Source organism: Lacerta agilis, chromosome 7 (assembly GCF_009819535.1).
Source record: "Lacerta agilis isolate rLacAgi1 chromosome 7, rLacAgi1.pri, whole genome shotgun sequence".
Classification (NCBI taxonomy): Eukaryota; Metazoa; Chordata; class Lepidosauria; order Squamata; family Lacertidae; genus Lacerta; species Lacerta agilis.
Window position 1 is genome coordinate 58584421 of NC_046318.1, and position 22095 is coordinate 58606515.

Consider the following 22095-nt stretch of genomic DNA (forward strand, 5'->3'; position numbering starts at 1 on the left):
ACTCCCCTTGTTAAGAGCATAAGATGTACCTGCTGGATCAGGCCAACGGTCCAGCATCCTGCTCTCACAGTAGTGAACCAGATGTGTATGAGAAGCATGCAACCACCCCTCTGCCCATCTGCAACTCCCAGAATCTGGCATCCAGGGACCTACTGCCTCTGACAATGAAGATGGAACAGGGCACCCCTGACCAGTAAGAGTGTTTGTACAGTTGAAGGTAGAAGTAGCAGAAAGACCTCCAGAATGGTGCTAATATACAAAAATCTCCTGCAATAAAATGCAGAGAAAATGCATTCCAAGCCAACATTAAAATTTCATGCACTGTTACAAAACATGGAATGTAGATTTTAAAAAGCTAAGGAGCAAGTTAGCCACACTCCAGACTCTCTTAAACCCAGCATTATTTTGCAACAGACGACCAAAAAAAGATGTTGTCGTGTTCAAAGGTTTATTTGCCCCAGATGGTTTTATACAGTTCTGCAGAGATCTTTGTCCTCGCACCCTAAAACACAAAGCGACCATTGAAAATTCCGGCACATGAGACTGTGTGTTAACAGCATTAAACAAAGAAGTAGGTGGCACAGAGAAGAACAAAAGAAGCATTCTTCCTACTGAAAGAGCAGACAAAACAAGGCACTTCCAGCAAATAACTGCTGAGCAGAATGTTTCTGAAGATTCCCTAAAGCTGACACACTATTATAACATCTGTAACAAGCAAAATACAAAAAGGCACTACTGTACAAACCAATTGCACCTTCCCTCAGTCTAAAGGTCGAACAAAAAGCACAAAAAACACAGAGCCAATGAACTTGGCACAATATTTTCTTTGTTATAAAGTGCATTATTAGGTTCAACACAAATTTTAAAATGGGAGTGAAGCTTAGCGTGTGTTCCTGTGTGTACAATATTTTATAAACACACACAAACATAAACTGCAATTAGATTTAGTTATTTAACTGTGCAGAAGTATGGCTTTAATGACTCAAATATATGTTTATAATATACATCCTTTAAACAGCGCAATTATGTATTAGCAACAAAAGAAAGAGGTAGTGTTCTTTATATAAGGCAAATTTGTTGATTCGGTGGCTGAGTGGCAAAAGTGTCAGGAGATTTAAAGAAAAACAGTTAAAAGACAGCTTTTATATTGTTTTCAAGTGCAGGTGAATGCCCACAGTGCAGTATTTCTTTCTGCATTATGAAAACAAATCACATTCCCGTTACTGAAAGTTTTAATTTTGGTACTGCAAGCTTTCCTAGATCATTGCATTAAAATTTACGTATCACTTATTTACATTTATGATTTTAAAAACCACAAGAAATCATGTACATTTTCCAAGTCCAGATGGCAGAATTATATTTCCCAGAGCAGAAGTTACATGCCTATATAAAGAATCTGAAAATCCAAATACCAAAAAGCTGTCCATACAAAACGTGAGATATTAATAGCAAGCATGTGATATAAAACATGCTACATGATTGGTATATCTACATATGTGGCATTTATCCTTTATATATGGGTACATATAACTTATATACATCACTTAGGATTCCAGGAACAACTTGACCTGCCTTTAACCAGAGCTTTTTATATATTAATATATATCTCTCATAAGGCTAGATAAAGGCTGAGACAAAGCAGCACCTATATCCTTCCTATGCCATAGGTTTCTCTAGATTGGTTTATGTAAACATTCAAGCTTCTGCCATCTCAACTTCTGCTTGACAGCTACTATATACTTCTGTTCAATGCAATCCAGACATTGACTTTTTTACACTACTGTAAAGGCAGCTGGTAGCATTTACATCTCTTCATCGGTGGTATACGCTACCTCAGCAACTTCGATTTCTGGCACGTGATTTTCAGCCAATGAACCGCTCCAAGATGTTGCCTGATTCTCTTTCTCAGAACTGTAGGAACAGATCAATATGTTTGACACACTTTTTTGGGGGGGGGATCATTTCATATCTCACAGTTCTGATCAACACACTTTGAAAACTAATCTCTTTTACTAAGAGTTTATAGAGGTAGACCCTTGCCCTCCAAAATCTGCTAAGCCAGGTTGCCAATTTTTTATTGTTTACATTATTAGTCATGGATACCTAGACCTCTGGGTTAAGGTGGATCACAGATGCATGCCTGTAAGATCATTTCATGTTCAACCAGTGCAACTTCTTCATCATACCTCCTACTGAAGAGGTACAGCCCTCAACTATTATCCTTTTAAACTCAAGTAACATAAATATATTTAATATTTCCGGAGTGTGAATTGCATTTGGAATGTGAATGGCACTTCTACAACAACGTATCACAGGAGACTGTACAAGTGAAAGGCTTTTCAGAAAATAACCTTAAATAAAACAGAGAATTTTAGATTGTACCTGTTGTCTTCTTCCAGGCCTCCTTGATCTGCCTCTATTGCAGAGGATTCCACTTCTCCACTGCACTCACTCTCTTGTCCTGACAACTTACGAGACTTCACTTTTCCTAAATTTAAATCCCTGTGTAACAAAGTCAAGGTACAGCTGATTGGATCCAGAATACCACTTTCACAAATGTAAGGAGACTTTCTATTTATAGAAAGAAGAGAATACACATTTTTTTGCTAACTCTCCCTTCCCCCCAGTGTTTTCTAGGAGCATAAGGGGAAAAGGAGGAATTGGTGAAAATTGCCCCCTCTGCTTCTTCAAATGTAATTGTAGCTCCTGCTAAACTTTAGTTTAGATACGATACTGTAGTTAAGCTAGGAAATAATGAAAAAGCACCTAAGCAGAACTTCTTTTAGAAGTCTTTTCTACACATAATTATATTTTCATTCCTTTATTAGGTTTAAGACCTAATATTGAAATGACACTGATACTAATTAGCAAAGAACTTTCATTACATATTGTATCTATTTTGTATTGATGCTTCAGCATACTGTTTATCCATTATGCACTGAAAATCTAATTATATTAGATGTTGGTAAAGTAAGTATTTTAGATACTAGACTACAAAATAGGATGCTCATCTACAAAATAATTTGGAAAGTACAGTATTTTGTTTGCTATGCATTTGGACAGCTCTTAAGGTTTCATAATCAGATTGCATAGTGGTTCTTGAGATGAAGGAGCAGTTTTCCCCCTCTGTTTGGATAAGATTGGACAATCCTTTGAATAAAGATGGTGAACCTTTCAAAACTGCACAGAACCTTTCAAAATGGCACAAATTTTCACTCTGCATTCATTCCCACCCTCCTTAGAATTCCTGGGCAATGTCAGGTACAATGCTGCTAGCAAGCAATAACTATAAAGTTAGCAGTATCATTTATTTCACCCTATTTCAGGTTCATACTGGCAGTAAAATAGAAGTCCTCATCCTCAGGATACTTTACTAAGGATTTCCTCTTTGTGAGATTGCTACTTGGAAACTTCTCTCCCTCCCCTTATTCCTATCCAAAGAAATATGTAGTTAAACTGACAGGCTATATGTGGCCTGCACCAACCTCAATTGTGTCAGAAACGCTCACATATGTATTTAAGTGCTTTACTTCACACAAGACTTTTGATTTCCTTTTTAAACTGAAGTTTAAAATTATGCAAGAGTTACTCCGGGGGTTATCTCCTGTCTTTCAGGAGAGAATTGAGGGTATGGTTGCAACAAAAGAAGTTTTCAGAAATGAATGAATAAGTGCTCAATGCTTTGGGATTAATTTTTAAATTGCAGTCTAGTTTCAAGAATTTTCTATCCACTTACCCCAATTGTTTCTCTATGGCGTCTATGTACACTTCTTTCTCGTTTAGCATTTTTTTCAGAGCTTCCACTTCTTTTTGCTTTTCAGCAAGTTCCTTTTGCAGACGGTAGTTTGTTTCTTCTAGGGTCTCGCAGAAAGCCTAGAAGAAAAATTAAATGATTTCTTTTTAAGGCAATAGTTTTGTGTGAGAAATGCAAAGGCTTGAGACTGATGATGTTCTTCTCTTATGCATGGTTCCCCTACTGCAATACTTTTAATTTTTAATATCCCTAAAAACACAACCTCAATTTGATTTCATTGCACTGAACATTTTTATGTGACAGTAATGAGGTCAAGCTGTACCAAGCTGCCATTGTTTTTAAATGCAAGACAAAAAACAACAACAACCTCATGGTATACAACAAGACAATGGCTCACAAAGGGACTGTCCAAACCCATATTTCAAAATATTTTTCAGAATGACAAGCTGCAGCCTACACATGCAGCTGAGAATATCTGCATGACCAGCCACCACAGCTCTGCAGACATGCATCCTGTAGCAACTTTACTATTCATTGCACTGGCACATTAAAACGGAGCTAGGAAAATGTAAGGGAACAGAAAAGCATTGCATCTATTGCAGAATCTTATAGTAACGGCATAATCACGATGAAACACAAAATAACACATTTTAGTTTGAATGTGGCTACTGAGAAAGTCCACCAGAAGTTGACATTTTCTGCTAAAGCTATATAAAAAAGCATAGGTGAAGCTCACTGTAATTACTTGAGATTACATCTTGGCACACATGATGTTGTCTTGTTGCCACGCCACATAATTCTACAAATCCCCTCATGCGGCTCAGAAGGTCAACTAGAGATTCCCCCCCCCCCCAGTCCCTTGTGACATAAATAAACATTGCAACGACTGTGGAGCCCCCTCCCCCCACAAAGGTTATCAGATGTTAAAAGATTTTATTGCAGAACTTAAGATCCCAAGATTGAACTGCAGCAAAGAGATCAGTACAGCTGCAGTAACAACACCCACTCCTAAATATACAGTACTTACTTGGAAGTAAATTCCACTGATTTTAATGGGGTTTATATCTCAGTATGTTTAGGATTAAGCCCAATTGGGTTTTTGAGGTAGGAGCTTTTGTAGTAAAGGCAAAGGGTAAAGGAACCTCTGGAGTTGCAGCGCTCATCTCGCTTTATTGGCTGAGGGAGCCGGCGTACAGCTTCCGAGTCATGTGGCCAGCATGACTAAGCCGCTTCCGGAGAACCAGAGCAGCGCATGCAAACGCCATTTACCTTCCCGCTGGAGTGGTACCTATTTATCTACAGTCATACCTCGTGTTATGGCGCTGCAGGTTGCGTTTGGCGGGTTACAAATGCACCGAACCCGGAAGTACCGGAATGGGTTACTTCTGGGTTCGGTGGTTCGCGCATGTGCAGATGCATGAAATGACGTCATGTGCATGCACAGAAGCGCCGAATCGCGTCACGCACATGCACAGACGCAGCGCTTCAAGATACGCGCTGCTCTTGATGCGAACGGGGCTCCGGAACGGATCCTATTCGCATCCAGAGGTACCACTGTACTTTCACTTTGACGTGCTTTCGAATTGCTAGGTGGGCAGGAGCTGGGACCGAACAACGGGAGCTCACCCCGTCATAGGGATTGAAACCGCCAACATTCTGATCGGCAAACCCTAGGCTTTGTGGTTTAACCCACAGCGCCACCCATGTCCCCAGGAGCTTTTGTAGACAAGTGTCCAATTAAAGAGGAAGTTGTCTTCAAAAGCTCATGACCCACTAAGCTAGTTCATCTTCAAGGTGCCACACAGGTGATACGTATGTCCAATGATACCGTGCCGAGTTTCTAAGGTTAATAGTTACCTGAAAAGCAAACATCCTGCAAAACTGTTAATGAATATTTTGTAAAGCCCTGACTGATGTCACAAGGAGTCATTCAAGTTACTTCCCTTTCTTTAAATGGAACCACTTTCCCATCTCTAAAAGTGTGTGTGTGTGTGTGTGTGTGTGTGTGTAAAGTGTGTGTGTGTACAGGGTAAAGGAAAAACTAAACCAATATACCGGTAGTCAAAACAAAATATAAAATCAAAAAATTCCTTCCAGTAGCATCTTAGAGACCAACTAAGTTTGTTCTTGGTATGAGCTTTCGTGTGCATGCACACTTCTTCAGATGTGTATACCGGTACACGCTGCATTTTAACATTTTTGGGGTGAAATGCTAATAGCTTGCCAGAGGAAATATTTGATTCAATGCTTGGTACATTGCACATGCTATTAAGACTGTCTCTATAAGCAGTGGATATATTTTTCTTCTTGACTTCCTCTATATTTTTGATAGATATAAGAAGTTCTGTAGCTGTGAGCTCCCCTTTACCTACGTAAACAAAACCATTTGATGCAGAAAATCACAAAGCACGGACTGAGGGCTTACAATTCTTTCTCTTTAAGAGAAAGCCTGCAATTAACATTAAAAAGTTTACATTTCATAATTTGTCGCTAACTTCACTAGCAAAACAGCCTATTATGTAATTTGGCAGTGATCCGCATTTGGTTGTGCAGCACATTCAGTTAACCAGGCATCCACCAGGGGCTGGTACAGATAGAATGCTACCAATCCCTTTAAACTATGGGACGGTTCTGAAGGGACCAGCCATTTACTAGAGCCAAAATTAACAGGAATTAAAATACATCAATGGCATTATACTTTGACTGAAACCAAGTTAAAATAGTTAAAGTTGTTCTCTAAAAAGCCAAATTCAACACATACATACACACACACACACAACATCTGTATACATTTCAGAATGCTAACAAAATTCCAAATGTCTTAACTTAAAAATAATTTTACCAAGCATTTGAACTGGACATATTAACATGATGTGTTAAGCTGGTTCATATCTGCTAGATGTGAGCCAAAGAAATGTCTTTCTTTGTTCTTCCTGCATGTATTCAGCAAATGGTATTATATTAATTCAGAAAGCCTTTTAGATGGGTTCTGCAATATTTGAAAAATCAGATGCCCAAGGAAAACAAATCAAAAGAATGACATACAATCCAAATAAAATATCCTATTTCAGGTAGGAGGAAATAGCAGTGAGACTGAGCAGTGTAACTGATAAATCATGAAGATACACATATTAAAAATATGTGAGAAAATACTTTATGCTAAATATAATTAAACCAGTGAAGTAAAAACCCTAAAGTGTGATACATGCACAACTGATAAGGCAAAAGGATCAGATCGCAGAGGTAGATTTAAAACAATGCATCAAACATGAGTCATCAATAATTATATACCAGGCAGCAGAATAAAACAATATTCAACATTCGGAGATTGAGAAAAACTTCAGGAAGAATATAGCCAAAATAAACTCTGGAATTATTTCCTACAACTTCTGCATTCTTTTCCCACCCTCACCTCCCCAGGCTTTTGTGATCTCTGCTCCATAGCTGCCCTGTCTTTCTGCCTTGGGCCGCTTGTTGTGTGACATACAGTCCATAGATTATTCATTCCATGCCTTTTTCTATGTGGCAGACATATATATTTTATGTCCGCCTCAAAGAGAACAGATGCTTATCCTGTTATAAAGGCACCACATGAAAAACGTCATATGCAAAAGGTCAGTTAAGAGTGTTTTATTCTAATGACAAAATAACTACTTTACACTTACCCTACTCTCTTCAAGGCTATCAAATGGTCCTGGTGGATCATCCAAACAAAGGAACTCCCTCACTGCAAGACTGAAATAATGAAAAGAAAGAAATAAGTTGGTCTCCAAACAGAACAGCCTGAAGTCAGTGAGAAACAACACAAAACATAACATTTCTCCGAAAATGAGCAAGTTTGTTTTTATTCTAACAAACGTGTATGTTTCAGTTAGAAGGTATAAATGAATGTTTTCCATACCATTTTCACCCTCCCCAGTAATGGATGCTTGCGTAGTATAAAATGAAATTGTTTTAAATGAAAGACAATCAGGGTAAGGATATTTTTTTTAAAAAAGTTTAATTTATCCTGGATTTTAAAATCTGATTAACTTCCCAGTAAAAAGCAAAAAGTAAATAAATCTGAATTAAAATAGAGAATGACAACAGCCAGGAGTAATGGAACCGCTAACTAATCCCATGTCCCAGTGGAGGCTTAGAATTTGCATTTCCCAAATAGCAGATTTCTCCATACTGTACTACAGAAGCAAATTGCTTTCGAAACACGAAAACCTTGCTTTTCAAAACAAATGTAAGAAAATAATAGTTGCTTTATGCATACCAAGCAGGATCTCTCCCACACTCAAACTGAAGATTAATAATGACTGTCAATAAGCCTTCACCCAGGATTATCGCCTTATCTGTACACTAGACATAACTGTCTGCCTACTTGTTTGGGGTCAACGAAGACTGTTCAAACAGGAGATGATAGAGAGGCTTATATAAACTGAGCAAGAATGACTTGCACTGCTGTATTCTGCAAGATGCCTTTGATTTTTTCTCAAGCCATGTCTAGCCCGTGTAACTACTCCTAAACTGTCTCTTTTCCAGCATACTTTTGACTAGCAGAAGTTTGTTTGTTTATTCCGGTAAATTTGTACACTGCCCTTCTTTTGAGGATCACAGGGCAGTTCACAACATAAAAATACAAAATGAGAATGCAAAACAACGCAAAAACAAACCAAGTTGTATGTGTCAATTGTGTGGAAGCATCTCTTTTGAGAAGATTAAACTAAGGCTTCAACCAAACATGCAAACCAGTGTGCCTGCTGCTTTAAATACCTTAGAAATGGAGAACACTTCACATTGCAAATAATTTGTATGAAGGAATTCCTCTCACAGATTTGCCAGTTTACATATTCAAAGTTTGTTTGTTTTGAAGAAAACAACAAGAAGGGACATTGAGCTGCTGGAAATTCTGGAGCAGCAGCCCACACAGGTTGGGACTAAGGAAGTTTTATATTATAAAAGAAAGCTTGCAGAAAACTGTTCTAACATCACATCTGTAGAATTTCCAGGTTCATCAGCGAGTTTGTAAGCGAGTGAGAATGTGTAGTTTCCCTCTCATAACTTTTATTCAGTCAAATGAACTGTCTAGAAAAAACAGAAACAATGCTTCTTTGCTTCATTTGACAGTTATATCACACCCTTTCCAAACACAGTTTTATTTACAGTAGAGCTTCTCTTCATGGTTGAACTGCTGCTTTGAAAAGATGTGGAATGAGATTGCAAATGGCCATCTCAGAACAGCTTATTATATGAAAGCATTGTTGCCTTCTCCAACCATGATTTCACTTGTTCTGTACCTCTTTTAGACCCCGTTACTGAGTTAAAGGACAATTTTGGCAATATTAAACTACAAAATGTGAAAAATACTACAAAATGTGTATTTTTACATGGAAGAATGATGATTAAAAACATATAACTTAATAAGATAAATATCAGGTGGTTTTGGGTAGCCTTGGGTTGGCTTTTTTTTTTTTTTTGCTATGATGCCTTTGGCAGTTCTAATAGACAAGTACTATATGTGGTTGCAGTTAAGAAACAAAGTTCTTTGTGCACTAGTGGAAAAGGGGGGATTCAAGTGTAGGGCTTTGTTAAGTATATTCTCAACTGAAGTTATAATAAGCTAGAAATATACATTGATCTATGGCCAGAGGCAGTACACCAGGCACCCCCAACCTTCGGCCCTCCAGATGTTTTGGACTACAATTCCCATTATCCCCGACCACTGGTCCTGTTAGCTAGGGATCATGGGAGTGTAGGCCAAAACATCTGGAGGGCCGCAGTTTGGGGATGCCTGCAGTACACCTTTCTGAATACCAGATGTTGGAGACAAAATGCAGTACAGTGGTACCTCTGGTTAAGTACTTAATTCTTTCCGGAAGTCCGTTCTTAACCTGAAAATGTTCTTAACCTGAAGCACCACTTTAGCTAATGGGGCCTCCCGCTGCCGCTGAGCCTCCAGAGCACGATTTCTGTTCTTATCCTGAAGCAAAGTTCTTAACCTGAAGCGTTATTTCTGGGTTAGCGGAGTATGTAACCTGAAGCGTATGTAACCTGAAGCGTATGTAACCTGAGGTTGTTGTTGTTGTTCAGTCGTGCCCGACTCTTCGTGACCCCATGGACCAGAGCACGCCAGGCACGCCTATCCTTCACTGCCTCTCGCAGTTTGGCCAAACTCATGTTAGTAGCTTCGAGAACACTGTCCAACCATCTCATCCTCTGTCGTCCCCTTCTCCTTGTGCCCTCCATCTTTCCCAACATCAGGGTCTTTTCTAGGGAGTCTTCTCTTCTCATGAGGTGGCCAAAGTACTGGAGCCTCAACTTCAGGATCTGTCCTTCTAGTGAGCACTCAGGGCTGATTTCTTTAAGAATGGATAGGTTTGATCTTCTTGCAGTCCATGGGACTCTCAAGAGTCTCCCACTGTATAAAACAGAAGAGTGCTGCCTTCATGCCACACTTGAGAGTTTATTAGAATCAGTTGATTGGCAGCTGCTGGAAACAGAATGCTGGTTACCTGTTAGATGCAGGCTGGAGCAAGTCATTTCTTATGCTCCTATGTGATATTTATATGATTAGGATTGTGATGCAAAAGTTCATTCAAATGCATCTAGAACTTTAATGGAAGCGACAGCAATATTGGTTTTCCTCTCCTCTTTCCAAACCGTAATGCAGTGCATGCGGGGAAGGGAATTCCACCTTTAACTTACAGTTTTTGATTGAGCAAAGCTGTTTACACAGATTCAACAAAGCTTTACTATTTTAGCTATAAGATGGGCAAGACTGATAGAAGCAGAAAGTATGCTTCTACAGAAAGGTGCAACTAGAGCAGCAGAAAATGCACACACACACATGCACAATTGCCTTTTATGAACAGCAGAGCACTGAATCCCATTTTTAGATTCTCCCCCAGGATAGGGTGGAGTCACAAGTGACTCCGGCCCAGCCTGTCAGAAGAATAAGTAATCCAAGCATCTGTTTTACAGGTTTAACACCTCTCTCCAGTTTCCACAATATGCAAAAATAAATACTCATGAGCAAATAAAAGGGAAAACTCTCTTGAGCGAGTCTATTAATGTCTCCAATACACAGCTTGCACAATGTGGTATTTCTGATATTCATTGTGAACTTATATCCCTATTTAAAAAATCATTCCAATGAGGGTGTTACTTTAGGATGCACAGTTTTAATGTACTCTTATTCATGGCATTATAAAGTGAAGAATCTCATTAACAAAATCCTGTTTAAAATTGGGGCAAGAGAACTGGTTCACAGAGTCTTGAATAAGTGTCGCTGCTTTGCATGTCAGGAAGAAACCATTAATGAGAACATTGATTCTGGCATAAGAAGCTCAAGACATCGTGAAAGAATTTGGAAAACTCTACATACTAGTCTATTAGCACTGCAGTGCAGAAGTTAGAAGCGACAGAAAAAGATGAGTTTATTTGTTGCATCTCAGGATATTTTAGGTTGCATTTAAAAAATAAAATCACAAACATCATTGCATCAACACTATGCAGCACAAGCTCTTAGCTGAACATTGGGTCTACAACCTATAGTGGAGGAGTTCTGTATGGTTGTTGCTGTCACAGCTGCAGCACAGAAGGCTACAATTTCTGTGAGAGACTCCCAACATGCTATCAGATGGCACAAATCTCTAAAGGACAAAAGTTCAAGAAGTTCATATATAACAGAGTTGATAGAAACTGAAAGTACCTGCCAAGAGGCACTTCTGTCACTACTTTTCAGCTGTTATATAGAAGCAGAAGTGGCTAACCCAGGGGTCCCCAAACTATGGCCCGGGGGCTGGATGCAGCCCAATTGCCTTCTAAATCCAGCCCGTGGACGGTCCGGGAATCAGCGTGTTTTTACATCAGTAGAATGTGTCCTTTTATTTAAAATGCATCTCTGGGTTATTTGTGGGGCATAGGATTTCGTTCATTATTTCCCCCCAAAAATATAGTGTGGCCCCCCAAGGTCTGAGGGACAGTGGACCGGCCCCCTGCTGAAAAAGTTTGCTGACCCCTGGGCTAACCTGTGCTCTTAAGATCATAACCATGCCCTATCAGCACTAACCACTGGCAACAACTGGAGAACAACTGCTTAGCCACTCCTGTACTGAAATGTTCAACAATAGTGGCAAAGACAAATCCCCCCCCCAGGACCAATTTCTGATCCATTGAGAAATTGTAACGACTTGCAGTCTAGCCCACCCAACCATTCAGGATTCTACTATAATTACCCATCTATAACCAGCCACCATTAACACAAACAAGCACACTGAAATGGAACATTTCAGCTTCAAGGTTGGCATTTAGAATTCAATGTACTGCCAAATAGCACACTGCTCATAACATATGTGGTTCAAGATTGCATAAAACTAGAGATTCTATAATTAAAAACAACAACACATGGTTTTGATTGCAATGCCAAGCTCTAAAGCATTCATAAAAGAGTATCTTCAAAATTACCCATCTTAGAAAGCATATAACAAATACAGGCAGAATCAAAAGCATTCCATTCAGATCTGCATTATAGAGGGCTTTTAAAAAATCATCATCTTATATGTATTTTTAGAAACTGAAAAATAAAATTAACGAATAATCCCCATATTGTAACTCTACATGCTGAATACACAATGCCAAACAGCCAACAGCAGATTTTTTGTATATTTAAAGACTTTAACAACCACCTTCCAAATACATTGCTCTCACAGTGTGATGTATAAGGATAATAAATAGAAAATAATACTACGTAAAACTAGAAAATTTAGACTCAGTTAAAGTGCGCATCAACAATTAAAGAACAGCAGACTAATCAAAAGTGAAATGAAATAAAAGCATCTCAAAAGTTATCTTAAGAGTTATGCATTTCTTGGGTGAGGCAATTCCACAAATGTGGAGCCGCTACTCATAAGGCCTTGTCTCTGATATCTGTCCGTCTTATTGATCGGCCAGAGAATTTGGTCTCAAAGCTTGAGCTCTCTCATACAGGTGCAGGCAGTCCTTTAAATAACTTTGATTCACACCATTTAGACAGATTGCCACCCTGCTAGCGGCTAGAATGCAGCAGTCTGAAATATTTTTAAAGACCTCTCAAAACTCCTTTTGCAATTTCCAGTCTTAAACAGATTTGCCCTTTTGTAACCTAAAATAACGCAAGTTCCTACACTGTTACTAATTTTCAGTTTCAACAACTAATATACAGTATTGCTAAACTCTGTTGTCTCAGCAGTGCTGAGTAACAGTAAAGTTAAAAAGATATAATGAAGATAGGTAAGTTAAAACTAATAACAAAACTTACTTAAAATGCCTAGTGACATAAAAAGGCCTCCACTAGGTGTAAGAAGTTCAAAAGGGGAAAGGCCTATTTCATCTCACCTGGGAAGAAGTTCCACAAAATTGGACCCACAATGCTGAAAATGTGGCTGTGCTTTTGAGCCATCGACAACTAACAGCTACTCCTGCAAGCAGGGCCGGCGCGTGCATTTAGGCCAACTAGGCCATCGCCTAGAGCGGCGAAATGCAGGGGGCGCCTGGAGGGCGCCTCCGCCCTCCAGCCCCGCCGGCAGTGCCCGCCGGCAGCACCCTCCGGCTGCTGGGTGGAGCGCGGCAGCGTGAGTTGGCTGGCTGCACCGCGCCCTCCGGCTGCCCAGCAGAGCGTGGGAGTGCGAGTTGGCCAGCCGCGCTGTGCCCTCCGGCTCCCTGGCGGGGTGCAAGCTGGCTGCGCCCTCCGACTGCCGGCGGAGCGCGGGCCGGTGGAGAGGCGAGGCGGCAGCAGCACTGGCAGCAAGTCAGCAGCCCCGCAGCGGAGGCGCCTCTTGCGCCGGGGACCCTGGACGGAGGTGGGCAAGGCGCGCGCAGGGGGTGGCTGGCTCCGGGTTTGTCCACCACCCCCCGACCTCCTGCTAAAGCAGGCTTTGGCAGGGGGCGGGGCGGGCAAGCAGCGGCTTCTCCGCTAAAGCGGAGAAACCGCTTCTTGCCTCTCCACCACCCCCGACCTCCCGCTAAAACAGGCTTTGGCAGGGGGGTAGGGTGCCAGAAGATTGGTCTTGCCTAGGGCGCCAGAAGCCCTAGCACCGGTCCTGCCTGCAAGGCCTTCAGTGATTAGGCAATAGGCATGGATATAAGGAATTAGGTGTTTGTTAAGATTTCGTGGACCACCGTTGTTAAAGTCCTTGCAAATTGATAAAAGAATCCTGAACCTGGCCCAGCATATGTGCTGGTGTTAGTCTGGGGGTGGGTTTCTTTACTCACAGAAAGCAAGTTCATTAGTCTAATTCTGGAAAGGCAGGAGTACAATTTAGAATAGTGGGCAGCAGAGCTCAAACCAAGTATTACCAAAAAAGAGCAACAGCTAAAGAGGGTCTTATTCTTTTGTTACCCTGTTAAGATAATCCAATTGGTAGAAGAAGGTGAGAATCACATACCAGTTAGCAATGTCTTTGTGAGCTACTAAATTCTGTAAGAATGCTTGGAGTCCCAGCTGTCTATCTTCCAGAAAATCAGGATTGTAATTATCCTTGAACCAGCGCTTTGGTGGTAGTGCCAATCGGAAACCAGGAAACATATCTTTGAGCTGAAAAAGCAAACCAAGTAGATAGCAAGGAATTACACTTTCTGCATACAGTTAATATATCACTAAGGTGTTTGTTTTTTCCTTTGCTTTTTATCTATTTCTATCCCTTTGACTCAGATTAATGTACAATGGGTTGTTTTGCTGAGATTTTCTCAGCAAAGGGTGGTATGTCAAGCTGGTTTGAAGAGCAGAAACACCATATCAAATGCAGTACCAGTGCGCCAATACCTGAAAACAACCACTATCTATTAATTCACGTTTTAAAAAAAGCAAAAAAACTGTGGAAATTTGAGCCGTGCTACTGCACTATTCCTCTGTCTTCTGTGGTACAAACAAATGACTAGTCAGGAAACACATTATAGGAATGCATCTTGTTAGAAGAATGTTTACAACAATAGGCAGAGATATATGAATCTTAGCAAACTAGCCTTCTCTTGATTAAGCAAGGGGTAGCATTCAACATTAATGAACATGGAAGTTAGGCCCGTTCATTTTAACGGGTGTACTCTGTGTAAAAGTTAGTTGAGGGCCACCTAAGATTTTGCAGACCAAACCATGGGGGGGGGGGAAGGAAGGTAACCAGAAAAAGTTAAAGGGCTTGCAGGTATTATTTTTAGGTGTCAAATATGCAAATCATCCTGTGATCTTCACATGAAGAGTGGTTTAACAATTCAATTAAAAAATGTAAATAAATATGGCTCTGGAATGGCTTTCCAAATACCATTTAAAAGTAGTGCTTCTCAGTGAACTTACTAGCTCTATGGCAAAGCAATTGCTTGTTTTTCTCACTCTAACTTTTCAAAGTTGGAAGCAAAAATGTTAATCTGGTACATTAACAGCTGGAGATCAAGAATTATATACCTTGTCATTAAGCCTGGAGAAGTCCGTATACCTTCTAAAAACTACCCAGTTTTCCTCTGGATTTTTCTTTACAAGGATTTTGTAAACCTGTTAAATAAAAACAAACAAACTATTAAAGCAGTTTCAGTAAGTTGTGTGAGCAGTTTACTCATATTACACTATAATTACTAGGAAGCTGACATAACGCTTGCTAATGTATATATACTAAAGTATAAAAAATAAACAAGCATTTCATGCAAATATAGAACTGGTATTGTTTTACTGCTCCCAGGAGGAACCAATTCATGGAATTTGGATTTTCTATTTTAAACTATTTTCATAAACATAGTGTATTTCAACAAGATACCCTGATCCTACCTACACTTAGTCACTCATCCCAGCTCAGGCGGAACTGGGTTATGGGGAGACTTGCCTAATTTCCAAACTCCAGTTGCCTCAATCACATCATCTACCAATAAAGTGGAAGTTAGATTGGCAGAAAGGGTAGTGTAAGTCACACTGTTATAAAGTATTGTTTTCCCTCTATCAGGCTTGGGCTGGCTCTGCTCCTGGATTGAGTTTGGAATGTGGTAATTTATGCCATCCTAATTTACGCTGGGTTCCTATAGTTTGGCTTGCACGGTTAATCAGAATCAAGTCCCAAAGATCTGAATATTGCTTCCCGGTAATTAAGGTTAGGATTAAAAATCTAATGCATATTCAAAGTATAACCAATGAAAGTAATTTCTACTGAAACATTATGGTACATTGCAATAATCTGCAATATTAATTTATGATGACTCAGATGAAAAGGAGAACTCGTTGGACTATACCCACCTATTTAGTATCTAAACTACTGATGCCTGCATACGTCTTCTTCTCCCTTTGTGACTTCAGTGCAGTCCTATACATGTCCATCCGGAAGTGTCCCACCGAGTTCAATGGGTCTTACCTCCAAATAAGGAAGTATATAGGACTGCAGCCTAAATTACCATAAAAAATCCTTTTCTGTGTTTTTTTTTGAAGTGTTGTTTACACAGAACAACCACTTCAAAAACACAGCCTCGGTTATCCTCAATTGTTGAATCCAGCTCAGACAGCAAAAAGTAATCAACACCGCTTTATGTAATTCCAGCCATGCTCAAGCTACCCATGTGTATAAAGCTGAGCAAGGTTAAAATTTGCAGAACTGAAAGCATTTATTGTTTTTAGAAGCTCAACAGTGCTGGAATCAACAACTTTTATACAAGAACAGATGGCTTAATTAATTAATTAATTTCAAGTATTTATATTCCACTTTTCAATAGAAAAGATCACAAAGCAGTTTAGCGGCTTATAAACAAACAAACAAACAAACAAACAACAACAATGGTAAAATAATAGAAATACTGTATGGAAATGATCAGAACCCATAAATCATACAATATATAAAACATCAAACCCTGTGACACAGAATTCCACTCACTCAATACACTTACATCCGCTCAACTTCGATGTCTGCTCACACATCTGCACCTCAAACCATCTACTACACCTGCACACATTCACCCACACTCACACGCTCCACAATTGCAGATCCCAGTAATCCCGAGTACATACACAAAGGCCAGATCACAACACTAGTAGCCGGATACTATGAGGCAGTCATTGTCCAGAATAGGAGTCAAGAGAGGAATGGGGGTGAGGAATCACATAGTATGGAAACGGCATCTAGCAGGCAATTCAAGAGCCATTTAAGAAACACAGTGAAGTCTCGTTCACAGTACTTACTGTGCAGCGTGATTAGTATTTTTTAAGGATTCTGTGAAACTTTAGTCAAAATTCCTGAAGAAGAAAGCACAACTTACAGTGAATTTTGCCCTCTCTTCCATCACCTCATAACCTAGTATTGTAGGCGTAGCAGGCCGATCTTCCCAGCTCCCAGAGTTTATGTTTTGCTCACTGTCTTCTGATGGTTGAGTGCAATATTCCATAGATGTGTTCGTACCTATAAATTTAGTCCTAACAAGCGGACTATTGCAAGGAGATGAAGTGGCACCAATTGCATCAGGGACACTCCTCTTTTTAAAACTACTGATAGAAGATTCCTCTAGCTGTGCTTTTGAAGAATCTGAACATGTTGAAATGCTCCCAAGAGATGATCTTCTTTGGTTTCTATTTGTGGTAAAACTAGTAGAACTTCCTATAGGTATTGGAACAGGAACATACGGAGTAGCCATCCTTCATTAGCAACCGTAAGAAAGCTTATACTTCTTGATTGTAGAATTTATGGAACTCTCATTCACGTTCCCTTCAGTTATCTGGAAATAAGAGAAAGCAGGTTTTCAAACAAACAAAACTGTTTATAGAGACATTCTCATAACCTTATTTAAAACATGGAGATTCCCCTCAATGTCTGTATTAAGCAACAACAGAGTACGAATGGCTTTATATAGAACTGGAAAATAATTTTACATAATAAGAACATAACTTAGGGTTGCTAGATGTCACAAAGTCTTATAAAATGCTTCAGTAAATTCTCATACCAGATGCTGACCTAATCCTGCCTGGTACATCCTTCTTAACTATGAGGTCACCTTCTGCTTCATCCAATTCACATTATTTTAAATTCCTGCTACTGTCCTCATTTTTCACATGGTCTAGTGACTCAAGTCCTTCCCCTGCCCACCCCCTAATATTCTTAAGAGGGTCTCTTTTCCAGTCTTCAGAGAGTAGCTGTAAGTGGGGAGGCAGAATAAGGTTCTCCGTTCCTTCCACTCTGCAGTTTTAATCTGAAATTTTAGATGCAGTACTGCATTTCGAAAGCACGTCAAGCGCAAGTAGATAAATAGGTACCGCTCCGGCGGGAAGGTAAATGGGGTCCCTTTACCTTTACTGCACCCAGAGCTCGCACTAACCAAATTCCCTGTCACAAAATGTGCCTAGAACAACTGGAATTTTGAACACTGACTAGCATATGCAGAAAGCAAAATCATCCAGCGTAGATATTTTGATAAGATGCTGAGTAAAGTGGAAATGTGTTCAACATTTTAATTTTATCCACACCTTTAGCTTCATGCTTTTTGGAAAAAGGAGTTGTATAATTAAACAGTATCATTAGCAAATGTAAAGAAGAATAAGCAGCCACACTGATGTTCTTCTCCAAAGTGATTATCTCCTCACAATGATACTACAGAGACTGGATTGCAGGATCTCTGAATCATCAAATGATATTCAACAGCATAAATTATATTAACCAACACCTGTAATCCAACTACTGCATGGATTTACAAGTCAAATAATTTGAAGGTTCACTTTTATAGTTTTCCCGACTCAAGGACTGTACAGTGGTACCTCTGGTTGCGAATGGGATCCATTCAAGAGACCCGTTCACAACCTGAAAGGTCCACAACCTGAAGTGCTGCGTCTGCGAATTGCCAAACCCGGAAGTAACCCGTTCTGCTAATCCCGGGTTCAGCACGTTCGTATCCTGTGATGAACACAACCTGAAGCAATCGTAACCAGAGATACGACTGTATTGACTTAACTGCAGGAAGTAACCTCCTTTATATTATTTTTTATTACATTAATTAGTTGCTTTTTCTTGCCAAAGGCAATTCAAAGTAACTTATGGGCAAATGAGCAAACAAACAAAACTCCAATAGATACATTTAAACCAACCTACTTATCTATTTGCTGGGACCGAGCAACGGGAGCTCACCCCATCGCGGGGATTCGAACCGCCGACCTTCTGATCGGCAAGCCCTAGGCTCTGTAATTTAACCCACAGCACCACCCACGTCCCAAAATACATTTTAAACACCTACAAAAGGCCAGACAGAGGTCAAAGGACTGGTTAAAGAGGAAGGTTTTTGCCTGGCACCTAAAAATCTATAATGATGGCACCAGGTAAGCCTCCTTGAGGAGAGCATTCCACAAACGGGGAGCCACCACTGAAAAGGCCTGTTCTTGTGTTGCCACATGAAGAAGGGTCTCAGATTATGATTGCAGGGTTTGGATTGGTTCATATGGGGAGAGATGGTCATTAAGGCATTGAGGTCCTGTGCCACAGAAGGCTTTACTGTACAGTCATACCTTGGGTTGCGAACACTTCGGGTTGCGTACTCCGCAAACCCGGAAGTAAAGATCGCTGCGCCAAGCGTTCTGCGCAGTTCGCGCATGCGCAAAAGCGCGATATCATGCTTTCATGCATAATGGACGCTCGGGTTGCCTACTTTTTGGGGTGCAAATGGCACCCCGGAACGGATCAGGTACATAACCCGAGGTACCACTGTATAGGTCAAAGGCAGCACTTTGAATTGGGTTCAGAAACTAAGTGGCAGCCAGCGCTGTCAAGCCAGGATTGGTATTATATGTTCAAGCTGTCTTGCCCCAGTGAGCAACCTGGTCATTGAATTTTGCACCGGCTGAAGTTTCTGAACCATCTTCAAAAGCAGCCCCCAGTATGAAGCATTGCAGTAATCTAAACTAAAGGCTACCAGAGCACAGGCAGCAGAAGTTTGGCTATCCTTGTCCCGATAGGAGCATAGCTGAGCCACCAGCTGAAGCTGATGGAAGGCACTCCATGCCACTGAGACAACCTCAGCCTCAAGCGACAGCAATTGATCCAGAAGTATCCTCAAGCTATATACCTGCTCCTACACAGGAAGCGTAACACCATCAAAAGCTGGCAATATTTTCTTTGCTATTTCAGCCTAGTTATCTCTTTTTAAGTCATTCTCTCTCAGCTATGCTTTCTCTTTTCACCACCATTTTAGTGCAGAGATTAATATGGAAGCAATTCGCTGTTGTAAATACAGATGGAACTCAGTAGCAGCAAGCAGGAAAAAGGTGCGCTCTGCACCTGATAACCCACTACAGTGTAGCCGCTGCTTCTTATTGGGAGGGAGAGGGGATGTTGGCACTGTGGGGCACATCAACAGGAGCATGAGAGCGGCTCCACCAGTGCACTTTCACAATGTTGATGCCCCTGTCAACTTGCCTCCTCCCTCCCTGGAAGCAGCACTGACTCCACTACAGGGATGCCATGAGCACAGTGCTTCCCTTTGGCGAATACTGAGTTCCACCTACAGCCATTTACTCCCACACTAATTTCTGCAGTAAAGTACTTTATTCCCTACTGAAATAGCCATAGGAAAGAACAGAGCAGAAGGAGGTATTGCAGTTCCTCTTTGCTTTGTTCACATTCTGGAAAGGCATGTAAAGACTATCCTACAGTACAAATTCCTTGCTGTGAGGGAGGGAGTATTATGGATGGTGATATTTAGCTCAACTATTCTTGCCCAGAAGAAAAGAGTTATCTGTATGGTTTACATCTGACAACAGTATTTCTACTGCTATACAGTAGGAATTGTCTTTAAAAACACAATGCTAGCAGCATGTCCAACAGTAATTCTAGCACTAGGCTACCAGTCCTGATGCACCCAATTCAACAGCAATGGTTACTAAGATCTGCAAGTGAAATCCTTCTTGTGGTTCTGTCACGCAGTGGGGCATGACAAAGCCTTCTCCACGGTGGCCCCTCAGTTATGAAATTCCATCCCCTTTGAGATAAGGCAGACACCATCCCTGTAAATTGCCACTGCCTAAAGTATACCTTTTTGCCACAGCTTTTGTGGAAAGTTTAGTGACTATTTCACTGTCTATTCCGGAATATTTCAAACTATTATTAACTCTTGTGTTTCAGTTGATGTTTTAACCAACTGTGCTGTTTCATGGCATTTAATGATGTAATCCTACATGGCTGTAAATGAATGAAGCATAAGTAGTGACATAAGCTTTTATGGACAAAAATCCATTTCATTTGATCCATGAAGTGTTAACCTAGACTGGCAAAGATAAATACATAACTATAAAGAAAAGGAAGAAAAACCCTACATAGAGCAAAAGGCCAATGAAAATCAAGAGACCGTCTGTTTGGTGGAGGGCAGGGTGCAACCCTAACAAGTAAATAAGCCAAATCATCCTACTCGAGATGTTTACCAGTTCTTGCATATTCAGCTGCCAGTCCCGTGCATCTGACGAGGCTCCAAAGACCACAAAATTGTAGACCACAATAAAGCCCTTTCGAGGTGCCACAAAACTCTCTCGCTCCCCCTCTTACTTTGGCTGTGGCCATTAGTTATTACTGGGGCGCTGAAGCCGATTCCTCGAACCGCAGGGAGCAGCAGCCAGCAAACTATCAGAGAGCGAAGGGAGGGAGATTACGAAGGAATATTTGTGAACCACATTCTCCCAGGCCCACCTTCGTTTCCTTGGGGTGCAGTCGACGGTGTGCCCCTCAACAAGGGGCTCGGGACCACCGTCCCCCTCGACTCCACAGCTCAGCCGGTGAAGGGGACTCGCGCTCGCAGGGTCGCGGGTTCGAGTCCCACGTTGAGCAAAAGATCCCTGCACCGCAAGGGGCTGGACTAGATGACCCTCGCGGACCCTTCCCACTCTACGATCTTCGCTCTGGGCATTTACTCACGCGGACGCCTCCTGCCCTTCGCCGGCCGCCCCGGCCCCTTGGTCCTCCTTCCCCCCACGCTCCACTTGGCCAGGCGAGGCCAAGGCGCTACAAGGACGCGCTCGCGGCGTCGCCTACCTGTTGCGCGCGGGAGGAGGCACCCTCGCCGGCCGCCCCTGCGGAGTCCCAAGAGGTATGAGCCGCCGCAAGCCGCCGCCACGGTTCTCCAGCCCGTCTCCGACTACAGCTCCCGGGGTGCACTGCGGCCAGACCTGCTCTGCCCCCTCCGCGGACAAAACACCGTCGCTTGGAAGAGGGAAAAAAAAAAAACTTCAAGTCCCGACAAGCAGCGCGGCCAAGCGCGCGACCCGTGAATCGGCGTATTCTGGAAAAGCGGGCTGAAAACATTCCACCTTCCTTCCGCCACCTGTTCCCGCATAGCCTGCTGGGATTTGTAGTTCTGTGGGGGGGAAAGAGATATTGTGCCGCTTC

At 41.3% G+C, this 22095-nt stretch overlaps 1 protein-coding gene across 1 annotated transcript; it reads right to left on the reverse strand.

The window, feature by feature from the left end:
- Nucleotides 1-437: 437 nt before the first annotated feature.
- On the reverse strand, nt 438-21821 carry SNX16 (sorting nexin 16). The gene is made up of 8 exons (XM_033155490.1): nt 21742-21821; nt 17003-17455; nt 15177-15263; nt 14167-14315; nt 7420-7489; nt 3737-3873; nt 2383-2502; nt 438-1911 (listed from the first exon to the last, which is right to left on the reverse strand). Exons 2-8 carry the CDS (start codon nt 17372-17374, stop codon nt 1803-1805), a joined length of 1044 nt encoding a protein of 347 aa, XP_033011381.1. The 5' UTR covers nt 17375-17455; nt 21742-21821; the 3' UTR covers nt 438-1802.
- Nucleotides 21822-22095: the final 274 nt, after the last annotated feature.